The 20,695-nt window shown below is 37.0% G+C and overlaps 6 protein-coding genes and 1 long non-coding RNA gene across 10 annotated transcripts; 4 read left to right on the top strand and 3 right to left on the bottom strand.

Moving 5' to 3' along the window:
• Positions 1-1,966: 1,966 nt before the first annotated feature.
• Positions 1,967-5,952, bottom strand: LOC17891498 (probable protein phosphatase 2C 39). Its single transcript, XM_006298196.2, has 6 exons — positions 5,712-5,952; positions 5,225-5,470; positions 4,853-5,129; positions 4,611-4,765; positions 4,395-4,541; positions 1,967-2,288 (listed from the first exon to the last, which is right to left on the bottom strand). The coding sequence occupies exons 1-5, from the start codon at positions 5,754-5,756 to the stop codon at positions 4,404-4,406; spliced, it is 861 nt and encodes a 286-aa protein (XP_006298258.1). The 5' UTR covers positions 5,757-5,952; the 3' UTR covers positions 1,967-2,288; positions 4,395-4,403.
• Positions 2,307-4,377, top strand: LOC17893709 (squamosa promoter-binding-like protein 5). The gene is made up of 2 exons (XM_006298491.2): positions 2,307-3,750; positions 3,837-4,377. The coding sequence occupies exons 1-2, from the start codon at positions 3,425-3,427 to the stop codon at positions 4,054-4,056; spliced, it is 546 nt and encodes a 181-aa protein (XP_006298553.2). The 5' UTR covers positions 2,307-3,424; the 3' UTR covers positions 4,057-4,377.
• Positions 5,953-6,576: 624 nt separating the features above from the next.
• LOC17890677 lies at positions 6,577-7,612 on the top strand. The gene has a single exon (XM_006299124.2). It carries the CDS (start codon positions 6,790-6,792, stop codon positions 7,438-7,440), a length of 651 nt encoding a protein of 216 aa, XP_006299186.1. The 5' UTR covers positions 6,577-6,789; the 3' UTR covers positions 7,441-7,612.
• Positions 7,613-7,907: 295 nt separating this feature from the next.
• Positions 7,908-10,362, bottom strand: LOC17893436 (protein RICE SALT SENSITIVE 3). Its single transcript, XM_006299810.2, has 7 exons — positions 10,018-10,362; positions 9,866-9,919; positions 9,181-9,315; positions 8,916-9,021; positions 8,786-8,827; positions 8,639-8,695; positions 7,908-8,550 (listed from the first exon to the last, which is right to left on the bottom strand). Exons 1-7 carry the CDS (start codon positions 10,194-10,196, stop codon positions 8,038-8,040), a joined length of 1,086 nt encoding a protein of 361 aa, XP_006299872.1. The 5' UTR covers positions 10,197-10,362; the 3' UTR covers positions 7,908-8,037.
• Positions 10,363-12,153: 1,791 nt separating this feature from the next.
• Positions 12,154-17,928, top strand: LOC17891574 (serine/threonine-protein kinase 25). Of its 3 annotated transcripts, none has more exons than XM_006300070.2 (21): positions 12,154-12,315; positions 12,824-12,951; positions 13,024-13,080; positions 13,327-13,354; positions 13,438-13,560; positions 13,709-13,820; positions 13,915-13,952; positions 14,056-14,109; positions 14,575-14,643; positions 14,762-14,878; positions 15,016-15,084; positions 15,173-15,252; positions 15,441-15,569; positions 15,642-15,909; positions 16,135-16,227; positions 16,322-16,486; positions 16,653-16,783; positions 16,861-16,993; positions 17,092-17,216; positions 17,313-17,468; positions 17,559-17,928. In XM_006300070.2, exons 2-21 carry the CDS (start codon positions 12,857-12,859, stop codon positions 17,587-17,589), a joined length of 2,073 nt encoding a protein of 690 aa, XP_006300132.1. In that variant the 5' UTR covers positions 12,154-12,315; positions 12,824-12,856; the 3' UTR covers positions 17,590-17,928. The 3 variants fall into 3 exon arrangements, with proteins under 3 accessions (XP_006300132.1, XP_023642358.1, XP_023642359.1); XM_023786590.1 differs by having other exon boundaries at positions 12,815-12,951; XM_023786591.1 differs by lacking the exon at positions 12,154-12,315 and having other exon boundaries at positions 12,931-12,951; positions 13,332-13,354.
• LOC111831631 (PRA1 family protein H-like) lies at positions 17,760-18,854 on the bottom strand. 2 transcript variants are annotated; one of them, XM_023786593.1, is made up of 3 exons: positions 18,395-18,854; positions 18,224-18,295; positions 17,760-18,133 (listed from the first exon to the last, which is right to left on the bottom strand). In XM_023786593.1, the coding sequence occupies exons 1-3, from the start codon at positions 18,837-18,839 to the stop codon at positions 18,093-18,095; spliced, it is 558 nt and encodes a 185-aa protein (XP_023642361.1). In that variant the 5' UTR covers positions 18,840-18,854; the 3' UTR covers positions 17,760-18,092. The 2 variants fall into 2 exon arrangements, with proteins under 2 accessions (XP_023642361.1, XP_023642360.1); XM_023786592.1 differs by lacking the exon at positions 17,760-18,133 and having other exon boundaries at positions 18,143-18,295.
• Positions 18,450-18,986, top strand: LOC111831632. Its single transcript, XR_002834733.1, has 2 exons — positions 18,450-18,541; positions 18,623-18,986. It is a non-coding gene; the product is annotated as an uncharacterized LOC111831632 (long non-coding RNA).
• The last annotated feature ends 1,709 nt before the right edge of the window (positions 18,987-20,695 follow it).

Genomic DNA, 20,695 nt, shown 5'->3' with positions numbered 1-20,695 from the left:
AATTATCTATGCACAAACATTATCTCGTGAATAGCTAACATCTCAAAACATATCATCGATATTTTTCAAGAAAGGACAATAAAATATGGGGTGATTGCATGTAAGAAATGATAGTGTCTGTGTGTAAATTGACAAATGTCTTCGGAGTTCGGTTTTGAGGTTGGGACTGAACAGCTGGATCGCATAATGCGTAGGGTATCTCACGTTGGCAAATACTTAAAGCTAGTTTCGTTGAAAATTCCCGTAAATGGAGGGACAAATTCTCTAGGCTTAAAATCGCTCAAGACACTACAAATCGTGTACTATTTTTTACTAAAACAAAGCGTAGCTCAGTTTCATCGTCTAAAAACAGTCTAGGTATTGTTAATCGTTATTATACATGCACAGACTATTAACTGTAGTTACTTTCTTTAGTTTTTGTTTACAAACAAACACCAGTCATGATTCAATCTAAGTTCTTACAACTGGCTAAAATCCAAAATATACTTTTAGTTATGTAAAACCACAGGGATATTATCATATCATAGTATTTACTTTTAGCATCTATGAAAAATAAACAGAACTAATGCTCTTTGGTTCTGTAGGGGACAAGTGGAACCGAAAACGAGAGGAGGCATCAGGGGCGGACCCACAGCCAAGGTGGTGGGGGCAGCTGCCACCAACAAAAAAAAAAAAAAAAAAAAAAATTTTTTTTTAAATATTATTAAAAAACAAAATCTGTCCCCACCAAAAAACTACTTTCTATCCTTTTTCTTGGAAAGTCCATTAATTCTTATACCAAAAAAAAAAATTAATATATAAATTAAAGACTTACTAATCTAGACCTATTTTTTTGTTATTTTATTCTTCTTTACTCCTTTGGTTTTTTTGTGTGACAGCAAATCAACAACTATCAATTTGTGAGTTTATTTTTCTGCTTTTTTTACAATCGTTTCTATTATATAAGCATTATTTTTAGTCAGTTAATTTTATTTAATCAGTTCAAGCTTATAACTATGTTTCCTGGAAAACATTATATAGGTTTTTATGTTAGACATGACTATATTAGTTTTTGCAGTGATAATTGTTTATATGTTTATTCTATGGTTAAGCTTTTATGGAAGTTTGTTACATAATTCAAAAATATAAAATTAATAAATTTTAAAATATAAGTCTATAAATTCAAAATTTTCTAAATTTTTAATTAATAACATGTTTTTTTGTTTTTACTTATTTGAATATGTCACAAATGAAAATGTGGTAAAAAAGTTTCAATTGTTAAATGAGCGTCTGACTGGTTTTGTAAGATGTTTTAAAGTTTTTACATGACAATTTTATGTCTTTTATAATTTAGTGTTTGATAGTTTTTTTACTATATTTTTGCCCCCATTGAACAAATTTTCTAGATCCGCCCCTGGGAGGCATCTCTGATATTTGGTGTTAGTAGTGGCTTTAAGGATAGCTACGTGCGTTTTGTTTTCTTACGTTAAGTGACAAAATGTAAAAGTTCGCCATGGCTGAGAAGGAAGTATGACTAGATATATATATTCTCCACTTCCTGGATTATACAATAGCATCTCTTTAATCTTGCTTTTTGTTCTGTTAAGTTCGCGTTTAGAATATGTTTCTTTCGTAGGGCCAAAACTTGAAGTTGGCACCGAGCAGACGGAGACGAGCATTAACTTATCATATTCTACGGTTTGGTCACTTTGTGTTCTTTACACCATTTTCAAAAGTATCACTTCTTGCTCACACAAAGCAGAAAGCAAAATCAAATCCTTAAACTATAGCATATTCTTTTACTTTTAGGGTGCTAAAAACAATTTAATTAGAAAATAAGTGGAAAACTCGAAGGGAGATGTGAGAAAAGGGACTACATTTATGCTGTTGTTGTAAAAACAACCCCAAAAGCTCATGTCATAGACTTAAGACATGAGTACAGTTTGGCATGTGAAACCTTTTATGTCATGTCTCTTTCACTACCCACTAATTCAAACTATTCCTCTTTCTCATACACTGCTGTAATGTATAATAATAAAAAAAGTTACAAAAAAAGAAATTCAAAAGAGCAGCAAAGAAAGCTTTCACTGTTTGATATTTATTCCCAGAAAGAAGAAAACTAAGTAAAAATTACACAGTTTGAAAAGAAGAAGGGAAGTAGAGTAAAATAGAAGTGGTGATGATTGCATCTTACAGAGGAAACCCCCAAACTTGTGATAACTCTTTAGCTGGTCCAAACTTAAAGACTCTTTACTAGTTTCAGTGACCCGTAGCACTTGGGTGAATGGAAACTGCACACGTCTCTTTACCTATCAAAGCAAAAACAAAGCAAGGTTAATAAGTGAAGGATATTTTTACTTTTATGGTTACTATTATGTGAAGAAGATCTCTTTCGAGCACCTAAACTTTAAACCTTAAAACATCAAAGCTCTCTGTCAAGAACTATTCCAAGTGACATTTACATTGACCCCTTATAGCTAAAGTGACCTCACTGTTTACTTTCCATCTTTTAATCTCTGATTTTGCACTCCCACAAAATAGAATCTTTGCAGGTAATACTGATAAAACGCCCAACACCCGAAAGAAAAAGAGAAAAAAGTGGAAAAGCAACAACTAAACGCGTTCATATGCTTATGGTCCAGAACAAACGATATTCATGCTGCCAACATCAAATATAACAGACAAGGGCAAGTTTAAACCAGACACAAACCAGCATGTAGTTACATAAAAAAGACAAGGAGATGTTTAAACTGAACATAACCATTTTACCTCTAATCCTAACCTTAAATGCCTATAGTCCAGATGGGTCCAACAATAGATGACCCACCTAGGGTTGCAGGAAGAGGAATCCAATAGTCTACATCCACAAAGGACCTTTGTCCGTTTCTAGAGATATATTATAAAGTTAGATGAGAAGACCATGCGTAAATTATGATTTTCCAGCTCTCTTCTTCATTGTACTATATGTCTACAGTTGCACTGGTCAATAAGGATCACCTTAATTACCAAGAAGGACATCGATGTTAAAATCAAGGTCCCCAGTTTGAATAAGAAATTCGAATTAAACGTCAAATAGTAAAAGCGGAAGTACAATATACAGCTCCAATCTTGTACCAACTATTAAGTGTATCAGAAGAAACCAAAAACCACAAAAGGCCTATGAAATAATTATAAGAAATTTTTCACTTCTTGTAATTCCAATCTAAAACCCTTTACTCTATTTTATTTTATTTTCTTTTTTGGGGGAGCAAGCACATCACGTAATCGTGTACTTATTCCACCAGAGAAGCATACAAGGACACAGTGGTCCATCTCCCGACTTTTCTTCCCCTTTTTAAACACTTCAAAAAACATTAACCACAAGCCCATCCCTCAACATTACATAGTCCTAACCAGAACTTTACCCCCATCTTCTCAAGGCTACAACTTCAAGCTATACCAGAAAATGGAGGGTCAGAGAACACAAAGACGAGGTTACTTGAAATCCAAGGCTACAGTCTCCAACCTTGATGAAGAAGAAATGGAGAATGGCATGGATGGAGAAGCAGAAGATGGGGGAGAAGAAGACCAAAAGAAGAGAATGATGGAGAGAGTTAGAGGTCCTAGCACCGACCGTGTTCCATCTCGACTGTGCCAAGTCGATAGGTGCACTGCTAATTTGACTGAGGCCAAGCAGTATTACCGCAGACACAGAGTCTGTGAAGTTCATGCAAAGGCATCTGCTGCAACTGTTACAGGCGTCAGGCAACGCTTTTGCCAACAATGCAGCAGGTATCATTCTTCCCTTCAATATTACTTTATACAAATGATCAAGAAGAGGTTTGTTTTCAATTTGATGGTTTTGGGATTTTGAGCAGGTTTCATGAGCTACCAGAGTTTGATGAAGCTAAAAGAAGTTGCAGGAGGCGCTTAGCTGGACACAATGAGAGGAGGAGGAAGATTTCTGGGGACATTTATGGAGAAGGGTCAGGCCGGAGAGGGTTTAGTGGTCAACTGATCCAGACTCAAGAAAAAAACAGGGTAGAGATGAAACTTCCTATGACCAACTCATCATTCAAGCGACCACAAATCAGATAAACCTTCCCGCTCCCTCTCTTCTGTCATCTACATATGCTCTATCTACACTCTTGTTATCCAAATAATGGCATCAACCATGTCAAGAAGAGCGAGTCATGGTATTGAATCCTACACTCATATATAACTATAAACCTTTGGTTGCCTCTATGGTGTCCTGTAATGGATTTCTATCCGCAAATCTAAAAGTCCTTGGCTTACTCATGCGTCTAATAATGTTTAGTGATCGTGTTTCGTGTATGTTTATATATGCAATGTTTTTTTTACTCTCAAAGTCTTAACTTGACCCTGTATATGCGTAATGCAAATTAAAAAGGCTTATAATAACAGATTCAACTAACCGAAAGATGTCACTGAAATTTCACGACAACGACGGAGATATCATCTGAGCTTTTCCTAGCAACAGCCTCCTCTGCGAGGTGCTTTGCTGCAGACTTGGCATCTTTTATCCCCTTAATCGAGTCAACAGCTTCTTGGTTTGACATAACCTATGAGATTTTAAATAATCAGCGACCATACAACTAAGTTGTCGAAAATAGATAACGGTAGATCAAAACCTTCCACAGTCCATCACTTGCTAGGATAAGAAACTCTGCATCATCGTCAATTAACTCCACCGTAACATACGGTTCCGAACTCAAATGCATCTTTAAACTCTTATCACCAAACGCCCTTGCCACAGCTAGTTGACCATCAACTCGAGGAACATCCCCTGAATAGGTTCAATACAAATCAGAACTCAAGCATGTGCAACAACAAGATAAGAGCATATTTGCATAAATGTAACTGAATTAGATACCAGGAAAGTTGGAAACGAATCCGCCTCTGTTCTCAATTTCTTCCTTCTCCATACTGGGTTCATGATCAACTGAGAGGGGCTTTGCAACACCATCTTTGCAAATAACAGCTCTCGAGTCTCCAACATTAGCAACCACCAGCTTCTGGCAATTGATCAATATAGCAGTCACAGCAGTAGAACCACCTTTCCCCAAATCAGCTGCCTTGTCTAGAATTGTCGTATCCGTGATATAATAAGCTTTCTTTATCGCTATCTCGGGCTCGTGCCAGAAATTAGGCTTCCCAATTAAAAAAAAAAAAAAAACACAAGAACAACATCAAGTTCATCATATTCTCAAGTTTAAAAAAGAGTTCCATGGATAAACTCCATTACCTCTTTCAAGATGTTCTCAAACAAATGAGAACACAAGTAATCAGGAATCTCGTGGCTAAGATGGCCATCGAAGATAGCAAACAAACCAAGCTCATTGTCATCAACTTCCTTGAATTTGGCAACAACGTAATCCTCCATCTGGTGAAAAGCTTTCCCTTTCACCAAATGAAAACCATGTGTGATCTGCTTCGACATCTTGCTCTTCCCTTTCCCTGAATCTGCAGATGCACCAAGCCCAACTTTCTCCTACATTCACAGAGCCGCAGTTTCAAATTACAACACACAGAATCAAGAGCCAACGTTACAGCATTCGATAGACAATAGACCAAATTAATTTGAGGTATCTTAAGATTCCCACAAGTAGTATATCTGAATCTAAAAGGACCAGCTTCATATGGATTCCCATAGCTACGTTCTACCAAATTCTCTGAGACAACGAATCGCAAGCGATTGTGCAAGTAACATGGGAGAGAAGAAATAACGATACCTTGACGGATTCCTTCATCTTGTGGAGAATTTCTTTACCGGTCATGGCTCAGAGACGAAGAGGCAAATTATATATATAAATGTAAAGTATAATGAAGAACAGACGAAATTGCATACGAGATTTTTTTTTTTATCTTGAATCTCGAGAGAGAGAGAGGAATGGAGAAGAAGAAGAAAATGACACGAACGCCAATGTTGCATGTCAGCTTCCACCGCCGCTTCCTTTGCGGCTTTTGTCTGACGTCTTCGCGCCACCTATGACTCTCTCTGCCTTCTCTCTCTCTCTTTTTTTATTTTAATTACAAACTGGTTATAAACGGGCCGATTTAAGCCCAAAACGATGATGGGCTTTTCCAAATGTTAAGTAAAGGCATTAAGGTGTTTTATGAGCTAATTCCAACTAAAGAGATACATAAAATATGATTAGCACTGAGATTAAAGATGATAGGTGTTTCCTTAGGGTATGGCTCCTAAAGTGTAAAGAGACACTTAAAAATGGCCAATGGGAGACAAAAGCCATAGTGCGAGTTCTTTGTCTTTTACATTTGTTGATATGTGTCTTTAATACTATCGGATATTACATTATTTTTAGTCTCTTTAATTATTGTTAGATTACCAACAGAGAATCTTTCCATCTTTTTGGTAATTGACTAATAAAAAACTTATCAGGTTGTATATTTTAAATATGTTTGCTTTAACCCAAAGCGTATCTTTGGGAGACTTGTGTCCCCTGCGTAAAACATGTGAGCTTACATATAGCACTGAAATTTTAAAATTTAGAAATAGTTTGTACGACATGAATTTACAATGCAACAAGATAAGCTCAAGATTTTAAATAAAAATGCGGTGATAACTTAGAAGATTTATTAATCCGTAATTCGGTCGACCATCGACACAATTAGACAAGATCATTACAAAACACCATCATTTCACTCTGCCACGTGTATTCAAACACTGAGCTAGCAAGTCTTTTTTTTCTCCCTCCTTCATATGATTCTCGCCACTTCCATAGATATTTCGCCACGTGTCCTCTCTATTTAAACAAGTATACGACCAGCATAAATCAAACACATCAAAAAATGGTGAATCATCGGAAAACCACAGACGCTGACGAGCCGTCACCGGAGTTTGAGTTCGGATCGTTGACTCCATCTTCTCCGTCGCAAGACTCGTTCAATGAGAATTCTCCCGCCGATCACCTCTTCTTTAACGGGCGTCTCTTGCCACACTCTTTCCCTGCGGCGAGCAGTATGTATACAAAGCGGTCAATCTCGAGTACGAGTGCGACCAGCGCATTCACCTCCCGGAGCAACAGTACGAACAGTAGGAGTAGTTTTGGTAGTAGTAGCAACTCAACTTCTCATTCTCCGAGAACGAGCATGAGTTGCAACAACAACATGAGTCATCCCATTACTCACAACAAGACGTTGGATACAAAACCTCTGAATAGTAGATGTGGCAAAACCGTGAATTCAACAAGTAGGAAAGCGACGGAGATGGTGACAGCGTCTCTGTACAGGTCGTATTCATCGCAGCGGTGGCAATATATAACTCCGGTGCCGGTGAAAATGAGTGGAGGGATAAGGGTCGGTGGGCGGAAGAAGAAGGTGCCGAGGGTGAGGAAGAAGACTGAAGAGAGAAGAGGGAGTAGAGTGATGAAGCTGTGGAGAAGAATACTAATGGCGGCGATTTTTGCTTGTAGAGAGTGCCATGCATTTGATGGAGCTTGAGTGAGACTTGTGTAGTAATGCGACCATGGTGACGTGGTTATGAAACAGAGAGGGATATTGGTTTATTTGGTTGTTCAATGCTAGTAAAGAACTATATTGACTTCTGTTATTTTTGGCGATTGTGTACCTAAATATTCGTCACCGAGTGTAAACAAAACTAATAAATTATCTTAAATAATGCTATGAGGAAATGAAATCTACTCCTATATATATATATATTTTATTTTTTTTCTTAGCATCTTCAACTAGTCTATTGAATTATGAGAACAAACAGATCTATATTGTTAAATTTAAAATACAATTTGCGATTATAGTTTACGGTGAATGTCATTATAAAATATATATTTTCAACAAACAAAAAAAAACTTGGATGATTTGAAATTGTTATAAGTGATTCATAGAACAAAACTTATGCTGTAAAGAAAGGGATTAAACATAAACGTTTTCAGGAAAGAAAAATGGTAATGGATTTGGAAAAAAAGAGAGTAGATTAACTATGTTTAACACAAGTGATGAGAAACGAGCCAAACAACAAACAAGTGACGCGAAATAGAAACAAACTAATTAAGTTCTTACGAGGGTGAGACACGAAGACCATCACTCCAAGAAACTCATGTTTCGGTGGTGACTATCAAGGCTCAAGAACTCGCTCGGGTTCGCTTGACTCTCTGAGTTGCTCTGTTCCTGGCTCTGGCTCTGGTGGTCTGTTTTCTCACCTAAACCCTCTGAATCAAACAGCAGCTTAGCGTTGACATTGTTAGTCAAAGCATTGAAGAACGATAGTCCCGTGGGCCATTTCACGTCGGGGTCTTGTTCTTTGTTTGAGTGTGGCATTACTGGAAAAGGCATGTGAGGTTGGTAGTTAGGCAAAGAGGTTTGAGCCATCATCGGTCGTTGGCTCGTACCACTCCAGTTGTAGTGAGGAAGAGAGGGTTGCAAGGGTTGAGTCTGTGGGGGAAGTATAGGGTGGTTTGAGCCCATGAGCGATGTGTTTGAAGAAGACGTGGTTCGGTTTGAGGAGAAGAGCTGAGAGAGGTAAAATCCGGATTGGTAGCCAAGTGATTCAAACGTGTGCCTCATCCGAAGAACAAAGTGCAGATCTTCAGGTATCTGAGTATTACCGTCCCGTACGTTTAGAGAACACAACCGAAAGATCCCAAGTGAGAAACCTAAATTTCTGAATGTAAAAAATACTTACAATCTTACAAGAACCGAGTTGTAAAAGGCCATGTCCAGCTTGAATAACAGCTATGGTCTGTAGGTGCAATAAGAATAGACTACTAAGTTGATTTGACAAACAAGAAAGTCAAGAAACTCTCATATATAATTAGGGTTTTCATTTTACCTGAATCCCAGATTCGAACTGATCATTCCACTCTGAAGGAATCTGCAGTTTTAAAGAGAGATATCTCAGTTGGGTTACAGATTTTTCAAAGTACATATAAATGTTTCATTGATTCTGTAAACAAACTTACAGCATCAAATGAGCTTTGCCAGTAACTAGAGGCATTAGATTCAGATTCAGTTTGTTCTTTGAAAACCCATTTATGGCATTTGTCAGAAGCAACCTTCCCCATTAACCTGTTGACCAGAAATATGTTGCAAACCCCAGAAAAAAAAAAGGAAGATAAATAGTTTCTATTTTCGGCTAAATTTGCGTAAGATAAGGTGAGGAGTTGTATGGTTTCATGCAGACGAAAATGATAATAAAAAGTAATTAAGGACCTACCAAGTACCCACCCTTCGCCATAATTATATAACTGGATTGACATCTTGCTGAAAGATTTACGAACAGGATCTTCTCCTTCCATGTCTCCATAGCAACCTTCTGTTCCTCCTCTTCCTCTGCAGTATCCATCTTCCCACATCAACATCCTGTAGCCCCACATATCAATATGTCAATTTATATAGTGTATATGTTGTAAATCTACTCATCATAAATCAATAATTTCCATTCCTGTTTCTTGAAAAAGGATACTATTGGTTATTTAGACAAGATCATACAAAGTTGATGATGACTTATATGTTCTTCTCCACCAGATCATGATTCCTAACTTGTTTTAAACAAACAAAAAAAAAAGAAAGAAAAAAATAGATAGCTTATAAGAAAGGTAGATATAGTCGCATACTCGCATCGCATAAATAGCTACGTGATCATGATCATGTCCACGATGTTCATGCAACATTTTTTGGAAATTGTTTTTTCAGGCCTAGAGCTAGAGAGTACTAAGTATATATAGTTGTCTATATAGTTTCTTTCCGAGGAAAGTTTCCGGTGACTACAATACGATAAACGATAGGCGAAAATGTTTGACTTTTTCTTTAATCATGTTATGTATAAAGACTAAACTATATATAGTAGGTTAAGTCTTAAATATATGGGTAAACTGTATATTTTTTCTTTATGGAAGAAAGTGTAACTTACAAGCTTCCATTGTCGTCGCCAACTTTGCAGCCGTTTCCACCGCCTCGAACTCTCCTGAAGAACAAAAAAATTGACATAGGGTTGAGGGGAGCTAGAGAGAGAAAGACATAGATGTAGAAAGAGAAAAAAGAGAGAAGGGGAGAGAGACGTACGGACGGGGACGGATGGACCAGAAGACAGAGTAAGTCCAGTCGGTGTTGAGACAAACGGTTCTTAGGGCCTCGTGGAGAGCCACCATCCCTAAAGCTTCTTTGCTCCTTTGTTGCTGCTGCTGATGGTTTTGGTGATGATGTTGATGATGATGATGATGATGATGTTCTGAGCCCACCATCTATATAAATGTGTAGATGTATATAGATATTTCTCCTCTTGCTTTTGGCCTTCTAGTTTTTCTTTGCTGCCTTCCTTACTCAAGCTTCTCATGGACTCTTTTATGTTCTATTTTTCTTTTATTTTTCTTTTATTTTTTTGTTTATAACTTAGACTAAATTATCTGATTGCAAAACCAACATTTACTGTTTGTCGACCCAATAATGTGTTATTTTATTTTGTTGGTAAAAATAAATCTTACAGTCTTGTTGTGAACAGGATACGAATTTCTTGGGGTTTGGTATAGTTAACAATAAATATTAAATGATTAACTATAAGATAACGTGACCAATTGAACACAAGGTTAATCTCTTAGGCCAAGGAAGTCAAAGATACGTAAAAAATTCCTACAAAAATATTTTTAATTCACATATTTTTTCTTTCTTTCTGAAATGAATCCAATGATCAACCATTGATATTTTATTAGTATTGCTTTTACGAAAGAGAAATAATCATAAGGTTTTGGAGTGGATAAACTGTTGTAGTTATGATTAAAGATGCAATTACAGTGACCATAATTAATCAGTAGAACATTATTTTCCATATATAATAACTATAGTGATATAATGGATTGAAACCATCAAAACTGTAAAAGTTTATTGTCTCTCCAAAAATTAAACAAAAGAAAAAAGGTTTACTACTATTAAGTTGTTGTCGTCAAACATGGGATTTGGGTTTGGACCAAGATTCACATAAACTTAGGTGTGACACGCACGCAGATTAAGGGAGGGGGGACGACAAAGAGAATATATAGGAAGAAGAGATTTAGGGGTCACGTGCGCACGTGTAGTGTGTAAGACTCGAGTTGCTCTGTCATGAACAAATGAGAGAATGACCCAGCCAAGTCTGGTTTTGACCACAAGCGCGTGTTAGGCAGACTACGCATACTAACTAAGAAACACAAAGGAAGAAGAAACCAAAGCGCATGAAGAATACCACCAAAAGGATGGCGCGTGAGAGAGAAGTGTTGGTGATTGAAACTTACTATGCGAATAAAGCAGTAGTAGCAGAGAGAGAGAGAGAGAGAGAGAGAGAGAGAGAGAGAGAGAGAGAGAGAGAGAGAGAGAGAGAGAGAGAGATGGTCTGGTTGCATCAGTCTGAAACCCTGACGGAGAGTCTTATTTAGCTCCCCCCGCATTGACCGGCTCTGTTCTTTTCCTACAATTTCTCTTTTGTGGGATCCACCCTTTTCATATACGTATATTGATTCTTGAATTTGTCGAACAATAGAAGAGGACATGGACCAAAGGTTATTTTGTTACCACTGAGCATCCCACTAATTCAAATTAGTAGCATCTTGTGACAAGTTACCATATATTAATAGTGTCCGATAGGAAACAATCCTACACCGGTATAGTGAGATTCTGTACAACATTTTTTATAAGTTGGTGCAAGCTTTGCCACATTATGATTTATGATACACGATATTTTTTTCTATATGAGAAGGTTTCTTATTATCCCTTTACTACCATTTCATGAGTTTTTTTTTTTAATATGTCCTTTAAGTAGGATTTTCGTACCGTTCGATAAGTTTAATATCATTCGAGTTGGCAGTAAAAAAAGGTTCAAGGAGCAATGGTTTTTTTAAAAAGAGAAACTCGAACGTTTAAAAAAATGTTTGATATATTTTTCCTAAAATGTTAGTGTAATGCAAGTAGATCGATGGAAAGGAATGTGATCGGCCAAAACCATGTTGATCTGTCTACGTCCCATCCCATGTGTTAGTTAGCTTGTTCCGACTTCGATAAAAGGACTCTCAATTATACGTGGGCCGTTAAATCAGCTTTAGAATAATTGGGCTTTTAACTTGGGTTAGATAGTTCTTTTAGCTGGACCTTGAGGAACGGGTTCCATAATTTGAAAGTTGGAAGGAAAAACCAAAATGAAAAGAATTGAACAATCAATCAATCATCATAAAATCGAGGAAGGAAACTTCATCTGCCCAACAGTTCCTCTCGATCTCTTGGTGCTCGAGAGAGAGAGTGTGTTTGATTTCTCGGAAAATGCTTATAGCAATCGAAAGTAAAGAGCAACAAAGAGATCTGTAGTAACCCATTCGTCTTATTTTGTGGAATTACCAGGTAACTTGGATCGATCCTCAACTTTTTAGAGAAATTTGTATTTTCGTTAGTCTGATTGATCGAACGAGGACAAACTAGAGACCAGTGACGTTTCTTTCAATTTGCGTGTTTGTTGATTGCTATTCACTATCTTAGAGTGACGAATATTTTCGTCTACTTGCAAATTTTTATTGGTCAGCTGTCACTTACTCGAATCCACCAAACAGCCAGATTTTTTGCTGTTTTTGTAGGCCATCGATATATAACAATTTTGCATTCTCTTTTTCTTTTCTTTTGCTTTGAGTAAAAGGGACTTGTCGCGTTGCAATTATAATCGGGTTTAATTCAAGTTTGAGTTTTGCTTGTACTTTGAGAAGTTCGTGTTATTATTGAGTAAGGGTTGCAGGGCTGACTCTTCTTTGGAGGGAGTTTAGTTGTAGAGAGAAATGGAGTGAGGGAACGGTGAAAAGTGTTATAATCTGCTCTGAAATTGGATATTTATTTTATTTTATCAAAATAGTGTCTGCAGTGGGAGGGAGAGTGTTTTTTCTTGTATGTGGAGATGGAAGATGTTGCGGGTTTACAAGAGGCAGCTGGAGCCAGATTTAGTCAGATTGAGTTGATTGGAAGAGGATCTTTTGGTGATGTCTATAAAGCGTAAGTATCTGTCATTACTGATATAAGAGGTCTATCTTATTTTTATGCTGAGCTGGTGCTGTTGCTTATCAGGTTTGATAAGGACCTCAATAAAGAAGTTGCCATTAAAGTAATCGACCTGGAAGAATCGTGAGTACATTTCCATTTTAGTTCTTTCTCGTCATATATGCACTTCTCTTCTTAAGATTTTGGGTAGAATACTTTTTTTTTAATTCCATGAATGTTTTGTTCATAATTCTCAGAGACTAAGGACAATAATCTTTCCTTAGCTTTCACTAGACGAATAATTTCATCTGTTAGTTATAGTGAGCTTGGTTGAGAATACCATCATGCTCAGTAATTTTCTTACTAACTTTTTTACTTGAAATCTGTCAGAGAAGATGAAATCGAAGATATTCAGAAGGTATCTCTAAATTGACGTCAACCTCTGTGCTTGATATTTGTGTGTAGTGGTTGTCGCGCTCATTCTTTTTTTGTTGACCCCAGGAAATTTCAGTCTTATCACAATGTCGTTGCCCGTATATTACTGAATACTATGGTTCTTATCTTCATCAGACCAAGTTGTGGATCATCATGGAATATATGGCTGGTGGCTCAGTTGCTGATCTTGTATGTCAACTCACTACTTTTGTAGTCATAACTTAAAGAATTTGGAAGTATAACTATCTGTGTGGTGATGCACAGTGGAGATCGTGTCATGTACTTATATACTCTCTGATGCAACTTATAATTCCCAAAAGTGATATATCTTGTGCAGCTTCAATCTGGTAATCCATTGGATGAAACATCTATCGCTTGTATCACACGTGATCTGCTTCATGCTGTTGAATATCTGCATAATGAGGGAAAGATCCACAGAGACATTAAAGGTTTTGTGTGTGTTAATATAATTACTGTGCTTTATGTGATGAAATGTGTTTTGACTGCTTGGTTCATGAAATCTCTTTCTTCATTTCTTCGCAGCTGCTAATATTTTGTTGACCGAGAATGGCGATGTTAAGGTTTTTTTCGTTTCTTTTACTGTAACAGTAAAATCTCCAATATCTTCTATTTTGAGTATTAGTTGCATGAGCTTCATCCTCAACAACCTTTTCGCTTTACAAGGTGGCGGACTTTGGTGTGTCTGCTCAGCTAACGCGGACAATATCAAGAAGGAAGGTGCTTACTCTACTATGCCAGTGATCACTGTCGATTTTGATTCTTGTTATTATTTCACTTTCTGCTGTGCAAAGTATCTTTTATCTCATAATACATGAGGATGGTTAGTAATGAAGTTTCTGGTCTCCTTGTTTAGATTTTGCTGCTTGCATTGTGCGCACAGATTAGGATACACTTGAATAGTCTAATGCACTAGTGCATTATTATTATACAGCCTATCTGCAGCCTCAGTTCCAATTTCCCATCTACAACCTTACTTAGTAGCAGGCTGCTTAGTAGAATCCTGTGCATTTTTCAGTTATGGGGTAGTTTATATGTTAGATGCGATCTTCTGAAAGATGGCCATAAAAAAGCTTCTCTTATCAATTTGGATAACACTATAATTATCTGCTGATGGTTTACAATTTTCTCTCATTCATCTGGGTTCACTTGGGTTGTGTTAGCTGATTTGTTAAAGAATAACAGACTTTTGTAGGAACCCCATTTTGGATGGCACCAGAAGTGATTCAAAACTCAGAAGGGTATAATGAGAAGGTATCTCGTCTCTATGCTGATCTTCACCTCTTCTAGCTTGCCATGTCTTATGTTTCAGCAAATCTAATATTTTTTTTTTGCAATTCTGTTTCTGTTGCTGGGATTGTTGTCTTTTTAGGCAGATATTTGGTCGCTTGGAATAACTGTTATTGAGATGGCAAAGGGAGAACCTCCCTTAGCTGACCTTCATCCTATGAGAGTGCTTTTTATCATTCCTCGGGAAAATCCGCCTCAGGTTTCACATTTTTTCATTTTAAGCATGATAAAGTTATGCAGCTGATTTGTGTGCTTTGTCTCAGCAGAATTCTATCACTGCCATTTCTTAATTGTGAAGCTGCCTTTACTGTTTAACGTTCTTTCTTTTCTGTGCAGTTAGATGAGCATTTTTCCCGTACAGTCAAAGAGTTTGTTTCATTATGCTTGAAGAAGGTCCCTGCTGAGGTACTTATAATGCAATCCTTGGAATCTTTGCTTTATTTACCCGCAGCATGGGATTTTAAGATCTCTTATTCAAGTCTTATACTTTCAGAGACCAAGTGCTAAAGAGCTTATTAAACACAGATTTATTAAGAATGCTAGGAAAAGTCCGAAACTTCTTGAGAGGATAAGGTTTGATGCTTTTTCTCTTCAACAGATTTGGCATGGGATTTCTGTTATTGTTTGACTTTCCTTATTTGATTGTATGTAAATAGTAACATTTAGATGGTTTTCCCGTATGTTTGTTTTGATCTTTTATATGCGAAAAGAAAATCCAGAATAAGCACGATTGTTATTCTGTCCTTTTTTCCTCTTTAAAGAGAGCGGCAAAAGTACCAAGTAAAAGAGGATGAAGAGACACCAAGGAATGGTCCCAAAACGCCAGCTGAATCATCTGGTACTGTTAGGCTGGCTAGAGACGAAAGAAACCAAGGCACTCCTGGATCTAGGTTGGATGAATATCTGGGCTTGGGGTTTCTTCTATTGCTTGATTAAAATTTCTATTTAACTCGTAGCTACAGTTTTCAGGGGCATACTGTTAAAAATGCTGGATGGGACTTTAGCGTTGGGGGGTCACAGAGTGTTGGAACAGTTCGTGCTTTAAAACCTCCTCAAGCGAGAGAGAGGCGCCATGAAGGTTCTTCTAATCATATGTCTCAAAGAACAACGAGAGCTAGTGGTCATCAGTGGCCATCTGCGACTGGTAGTACAACTTCTGAAGCCTCTGAAGGAGGTTTTGTCAAAAGACATCCTTCTCGGAATGACCATGAAGATGGCGTCCACGAAGAAGTAAGATCCTTTGCTGTGTGCCAAATGCAGCCTGTCTCATTTGACACGATTTCTTGATGTTACTGTTGCACTAAAATTATATTCTAAAAAGTATGTCATGCTATGTATGTTTCATGTTACTTGGGTAATCATTTTGACGGCCGGATTACTATTTTTGTATATGTATTTATTCTTAAGAATGAGGATATGGTAAAATATGTTTGTACCTTGTCCTTGTAAATTCAGGACGATTCATCGCTCAGTGGTTCGGGAACTGTTGTCATAAGGACCCCAAGAAGTTCTCAATCATCTTCAATATTCCGTGAACAAAGCTCTATGGTATGAAATTCCCGGCTCCTTCTAACATCATCTACAGAAATTGAATAAGCTTTGGCCTTTGAGTCTTATGAATGTTTCCATTTCTACTTTGTAGTCTAGCGCCAGGTATACACCTTTTGATGATGCTTCAGCAAGTGGAACTGTTGTTGTTCGTGGACCGTACGATGACTCTGGATCACCCCGAACCCCAAAATCTAGACTAGGGATTCAAGAGAGAACTTCCAGTGCCTCAGAAGATAGCATCGCAAATCTCGCAGAGGTTTGTTTATCCTTTTCAATCTTTGTATTATCTTGAAGGGTTGCCTCCCTAAATTGTACTATCCATCACCTTTTTTCTTGCATATATATTTACATTGCTTTAGATATCTTCTGCTCATTTCGAGTTATCATCTGAATCTTACACTTGAATTCAATTCTGTGTTCAGGCAAAGGCAGCACTTGATGCAGGCTTTAGAAGGGCAAATGCTAGAGAAAGACTTGGAATGGGGATGAACAATAATGATGAGAAGGTTAACCGAAGAAGGGAAAAAATTGCAGATGATTCCGATTATTCAAGGTGAATCTAGATCTTAGCATTTCATGGTCAGAAACTGTAGCATGCTTATTTCTAACAAGAAGCTACAATTTATGCAGACAATCTGGCGACAAGTCAAGTAAACAAAAAGCACGTCCTAGGTCAGAACAAGTGAGTGATGAAGAAGATGACTCCAAATGGGAATCATTGCCTGCATCATTGTCAGTATTGCTCGTACCATCCCTACAAGAGGTAATGCTACTGTAAAATAACAATCTAATATTTTTCACTTGCAAATAAAATTGAGTTGCGAGTAGTGAAATGATCATGTCTTCTGGTGCATGGTGTAGGCTCTTGGTGACGATCCAGAAGAATCTATTGGACGTACAGTGTTGAGATCCTTTGAGAGAATGGAACGTGAAAAACCTGGTTCTTGTGAAGCTTTTGTTGCCAAGCTGATTGAACTTTTGGGAAGGTACATGAACTTTAAACAACACATTGAAAAAACACATGGTTTGGTCATCTGATTGTGAACATACTTAATCTGAGAAAAATCATAAATCCGTTACAGTTCAAAAGAAGCTTCGATGAAAGATTTGCACGACATGGCGGTCCGTGTTTTTGCCAAGACCACACCGGACGATGCAGTGATCAAAAGGAAACAAACTAACAAGGAGTTCAGTTCCAACACAAATGTTAGCCCACTCGGCAGATTCTTACTCTCAAGGTTTGTTCGATTGATGAAAATGTTGATACATGGAACAATTCTTGAATTTTTAAAGCTTCAAAAAGAGTTCGTTTGTTTTTCTCTCTGCAGATGGCTAGGCCAATCATCTCATGATCTTTAATCTCCCACCTTGAGACAACCTACATATATAGTTACATTGGCTTGTGCTTTTTTTAAAAAAAAAATCTTTGATGCATTGATTTTGGTATTTCTGTGCATAATTTGTTTAAAAAATGTATTTTTATAGTTTTCATTTTAATTTATTTTTTGTTTCTTTCCTTCGTTTTCTATTTACATATTTTCTTTTGTAATTTTCCTTTTCCCGAGTTTTCAAGAGGAATTTTATTCATAGTTGTGTATTATCTGTCAAAAGGTTAGGCATATTTTCTGTTTGTATTGTTACTAAATGTATTATCTCCAAGACTCTTTACAGTATTGGAATATTTATTTTTATTTGAAACCTTTCTTGTTTAGTGGTTTGCTTATCCTTTTAAAAAAACTTAAATGGATAAGTTTATTAGAAAAACTACTAAATATCTTTAGCTAGCATACTATACAATGTTAATATTACTAAAGTTCGTCCGAATCGAGAAAACCCAAAAGTAGTTTAGAGAATTCCAAGTCTCACTCACGCAACTTCCTTAACGCCCCGTGCAACAACATTGCTACAGACATATACACCAAACAAACATTTCAGTTGCCAAGCATACAAATGTACATAAGAGAGACATCGAAATAGGTTACAAAGGTTTTACCTACGTAGGCAGCAGAAAGAGACAAGAAAAAAGCAATAACAACTTGCTTACGCAAAAGAAGAGCCGCTATTCCTGCAAAACAACACTTACAAGTTACAACAACGATCGTCAAGACTTGTTTTCTCTTGCATGTGTGTGTCCACAACTAGTATGATATACATGTTCAATAACCTAATTTGGAGATGAAGAAGAGCAAACGACGAGCGAAGGGGTAAGCTTGATCAAGTCCTTTTTTAATAATCAAGCTGTCGAGATAATCCGTAACGGGAAAACTCGCTAACAGCACCAAAAATGGTGTCGTCTGCTTATACAAAGAGAGTAAGAAGAAGATGACAAAGACAGAGATGTAGTTTCCGATGAAGTGGCTAACGTTTTCTTGAACTCTTGCTGCTGCCTCAGATTGTGACACAGGGAACGAGTAGAGTTCAGTTCTGCCGCAGAAAACGCTAAGCAGCGGCGTTTTGTCTTTGTTAAGGTCGTTCGTTGTTAGCTTGCCAAAAGGATTGGTTCTCAAGAGGGACAAAAGGATCCTCGCTCGTGTAACCACGGTGGAGTATGCTGACGTGGTGACGGTGGCACTGGAAGAGGCTTGTCGATTCTCCTTGCTTTGTTGCATTATGTAATTATAATATATTCTCTCTCGTAGGATAATTTTCCTTACTGCTTATGTATCCTTGTTTTGTAAAATAGGTCAAAGTATTGTATATTGTAATGTCTATAGCTTTTTCAATTATTGTCTTATAATATATACTTTTTTTTTGTAGTGATTTACGCATTAAAGGAATGCATGGTATACCACTAATGGATAATAACTACGAATCCGTGCTCTTGATAATAATAATTACGAATCCGTTTCAAATTAATTAGAAAGATAATATCTAAAATAATTTCCCAGATATATATACTGTGGGAGTGTGGGTTTCTTTCGAATCATTTTGGTCAGGCCTCTCATTTGAGCCCGGTAACTAACTAAGACAAGGTTACCAAAGATAGCTGATATAAAATTTCAGTTCCAGAATAACTTTTAGGGAGGAAAAAGTTATTAACGCTAAAAGATAAGCAATAATTATAAACGATGAAAAACAATTATAGAAAAAAAAACTGTACCAAAATTATAGATTTTGGCTTTTTGTTCTAAAAATTTTAAAAGTTTGCCAGTCATGATTTTGCCAAAAATATATTTTCTGGAAAATCAGATTCTACGAAATTTTATCAATTACTTCATAAAATCTAAAAACCATTTTTGTTGTTCTATCGTTCAATTTTCAGTGAATAGTGATTTTCTTATGTCGGCAATCAAATTGTAAATCAAACTGTTACTTTTTTTTGTTGTTGTTGTTGTATGTCTAAAGTAACAAAAAAAGCGAATGTGAAACGATAGGAAGGAACGTGAAGGGCGGCGATAACAAGTACGAAAAAGGCTAAATTTAATTACATCATTTTTTTTAGTTAAAAAAGAGGAAGAGAAAGAGTTATAAAAAAAAGGAGTTGACGGCGTCACCGTAAAATGTCAAAAACAAAGACACGTGAAAGCCAATGAGGAGGTCTCTAGTCTCCTCCTCGAGAAGTTTCATGGAAAAAGACGACACTTCAACTGACCTGACACATCCACCACCACCACCACCCAACACTCTCATCTCATCTCATATGCCGCACCTAACGCCTCTTTAACGCTCACGGCAACCGCCCATAATGTATTGCTCCCCTTTCCCTTTTTGTTTTCTTTTTTAAAACACACAAAATCAGGGTGAAAAATGCGTACTATATTTTTTTATTTTAAAGAGACTAATAAAAAGAATAGAGATAGACGACAAAAAAAAAAGAAAGAATTTAGATAGTGACTTTTGAAATTATTCAGTACAGGGATGTGTTATAAGTATAATAAATACGTAAAATGGGAATAAGCTTATTGTTCTTGTTCGGTTCGCTGCAGAGAGTTCCAATGGAAATAAAGGAAGCAAAAGTCGTACACGTGGCTCACGCGCCGCGCCACAAAAGCTGGGACCTATTTCACGCGCGGCCACACACGTGAGAGAGTAGTACAATGTCATCAGCGTCACACGCACAGCCGACGACGACGCAACCATATATAGTGACTGTCTGTCACGTTACGACATTTAACAGCGCCACCTGTCCCCATATTTGGTAACATGTGTCCAGGTGAAGCCACCCTTGCGTGCCTCCTTCCCATTGGTTCCATTTATATATATATACTTTTTTTCTTTTCAAAATTAAGTATATACATACTCTCCCCCACCACTATTATTCTTTTTTTTCCACCACTATTATTCTCCTCACTTCTTCTTCTTCGAGAACCGAGAAGAGAACCCTCTATTACCTTTTTCGAAACACACAACTCTTTGAAGCCCTCTCATGGTTAGGAACTTAGGATTGACATATAGTGTTATGTTACTAACTTGATCTGGTAAAAAAGGCCATCTAAAACTAAACAAATAGTGAAAAAATCATGTC

This window comes from Capsella rubella, unplaced genomic scaffold (genome assembly GCF_000375325.1).
Source record: "Capsella rubella cultivar Monte Gargano unplaced genomic scaffold, Caprub1_0 scaffold_3, whole genome shotgun sequence".
In the NCBI taxonomy this organism is placed as follows: Eukaryota; Viridiplantae; Streptophyta; class Magnoliopsida; order Brassicales; family Brassicaceae; genus Capsella; species Capsella rubella.
This window is presented reverse-complemented; position numbering and strand designations above follow the sequence as displayed.

Bases quoted from the DNA above. Each gene is read 5' to 3' on its own strand.
- LOC17893709 (XM_006298491.2), top strand. From the start codon at position 3,425: ATGGAGGGTCAGAGAACACAAAGACGAGGTTACTTGAAATCCAAGGCT. The intron at 3,751-3,836 runs GTATCATTCTTC...GATTTTGAGCAG, and splicing joins TTTTGCCAACAATGCAGCAG to GTTTCATGAGCTACCAGAGT.
- LOC17890677 (XM_006299124.2), top strand. From the start codon at position 6,790: ATGGTGAATCATCGGAAAACCACAGACGCTGACGAGCCGTCACCGGAG.
- LOC17893436 (XM_006299810.2), bottom strand. From the start codon at position 10,196: ATGGTGGGCTCAGAACATCATCATCATCATCATCATCAACATCATCAC. The intron at 9,920-10,017 runs GTACGTCTCTCT...TTTGTTCTTCAG, and splicing joins TGGTCCATCCGTCCCCGTCC to GAGAGTTCGAGGCGGTGGAA. The intron at 9,316-9,865 runs GTAAGTTACACT...GTGGGGCTACAG, and splicing joins GGCGACGACAATGGAAGCTT to GATGTTGATGTGGGAAGATG.
- LOC17891498 (XM_006298196.2), bottom strand. From the start codon at position 5,756: ATGACCGGTAAAGAAATTCTCCACAAGATGAAGGAATCCGTCAAG. The intron at 5,130-5,224 runs GTAATGGAGTTT...TTAATTGGGAAG, and splicing joins TTGAGAACATCTTGAAAGAG to CCTAATTTCTGGCACGAGCC. The intron at 4,766-4,852 runs GTATCTAATTCA...GAACCTATTCAG, and splicing joins ATTCGTTTCCAACTTTCCTG to GGGATGTTCCTCGAGTTGAT.
- LOC111831631 (XM_023786592.1), bottom strand. From the start codon at position 18,839: ATGCAACAAAGCAAGGAGAATCGACAAGCCTCTTCCAGTGCCACCGTC. The intron at 18,296-18,394 runs GTTATTGAACAT...GTTGTTTTGCAG, and splicing joins CTTCTTCATCTCCAAATTAG to GAATAGCGGCTCTTCTTTTG.
- LOC17891574 (XM_006300070.2), top strand. From the start codon at position 12,857: ATGGAAGATGTTGCGGGTTTACAAGAGGCAGCTGGAGCCAGATTTAGT. The intron at 13,561-13,708 runs GTATGTCAACTC...TATCTTGTGCAG, and splicing joins GTGGCTCAGTTGCTGATCTT to CTTCAATCTGGTAATCCATT. The intron at 15,910-16,134 runs GTAAGATCCTTT...TTGTAAATTCAG, and splicing joins AAGATGGCGTCCACGAAGAA to GACGATTCATCGCTCAGTGG.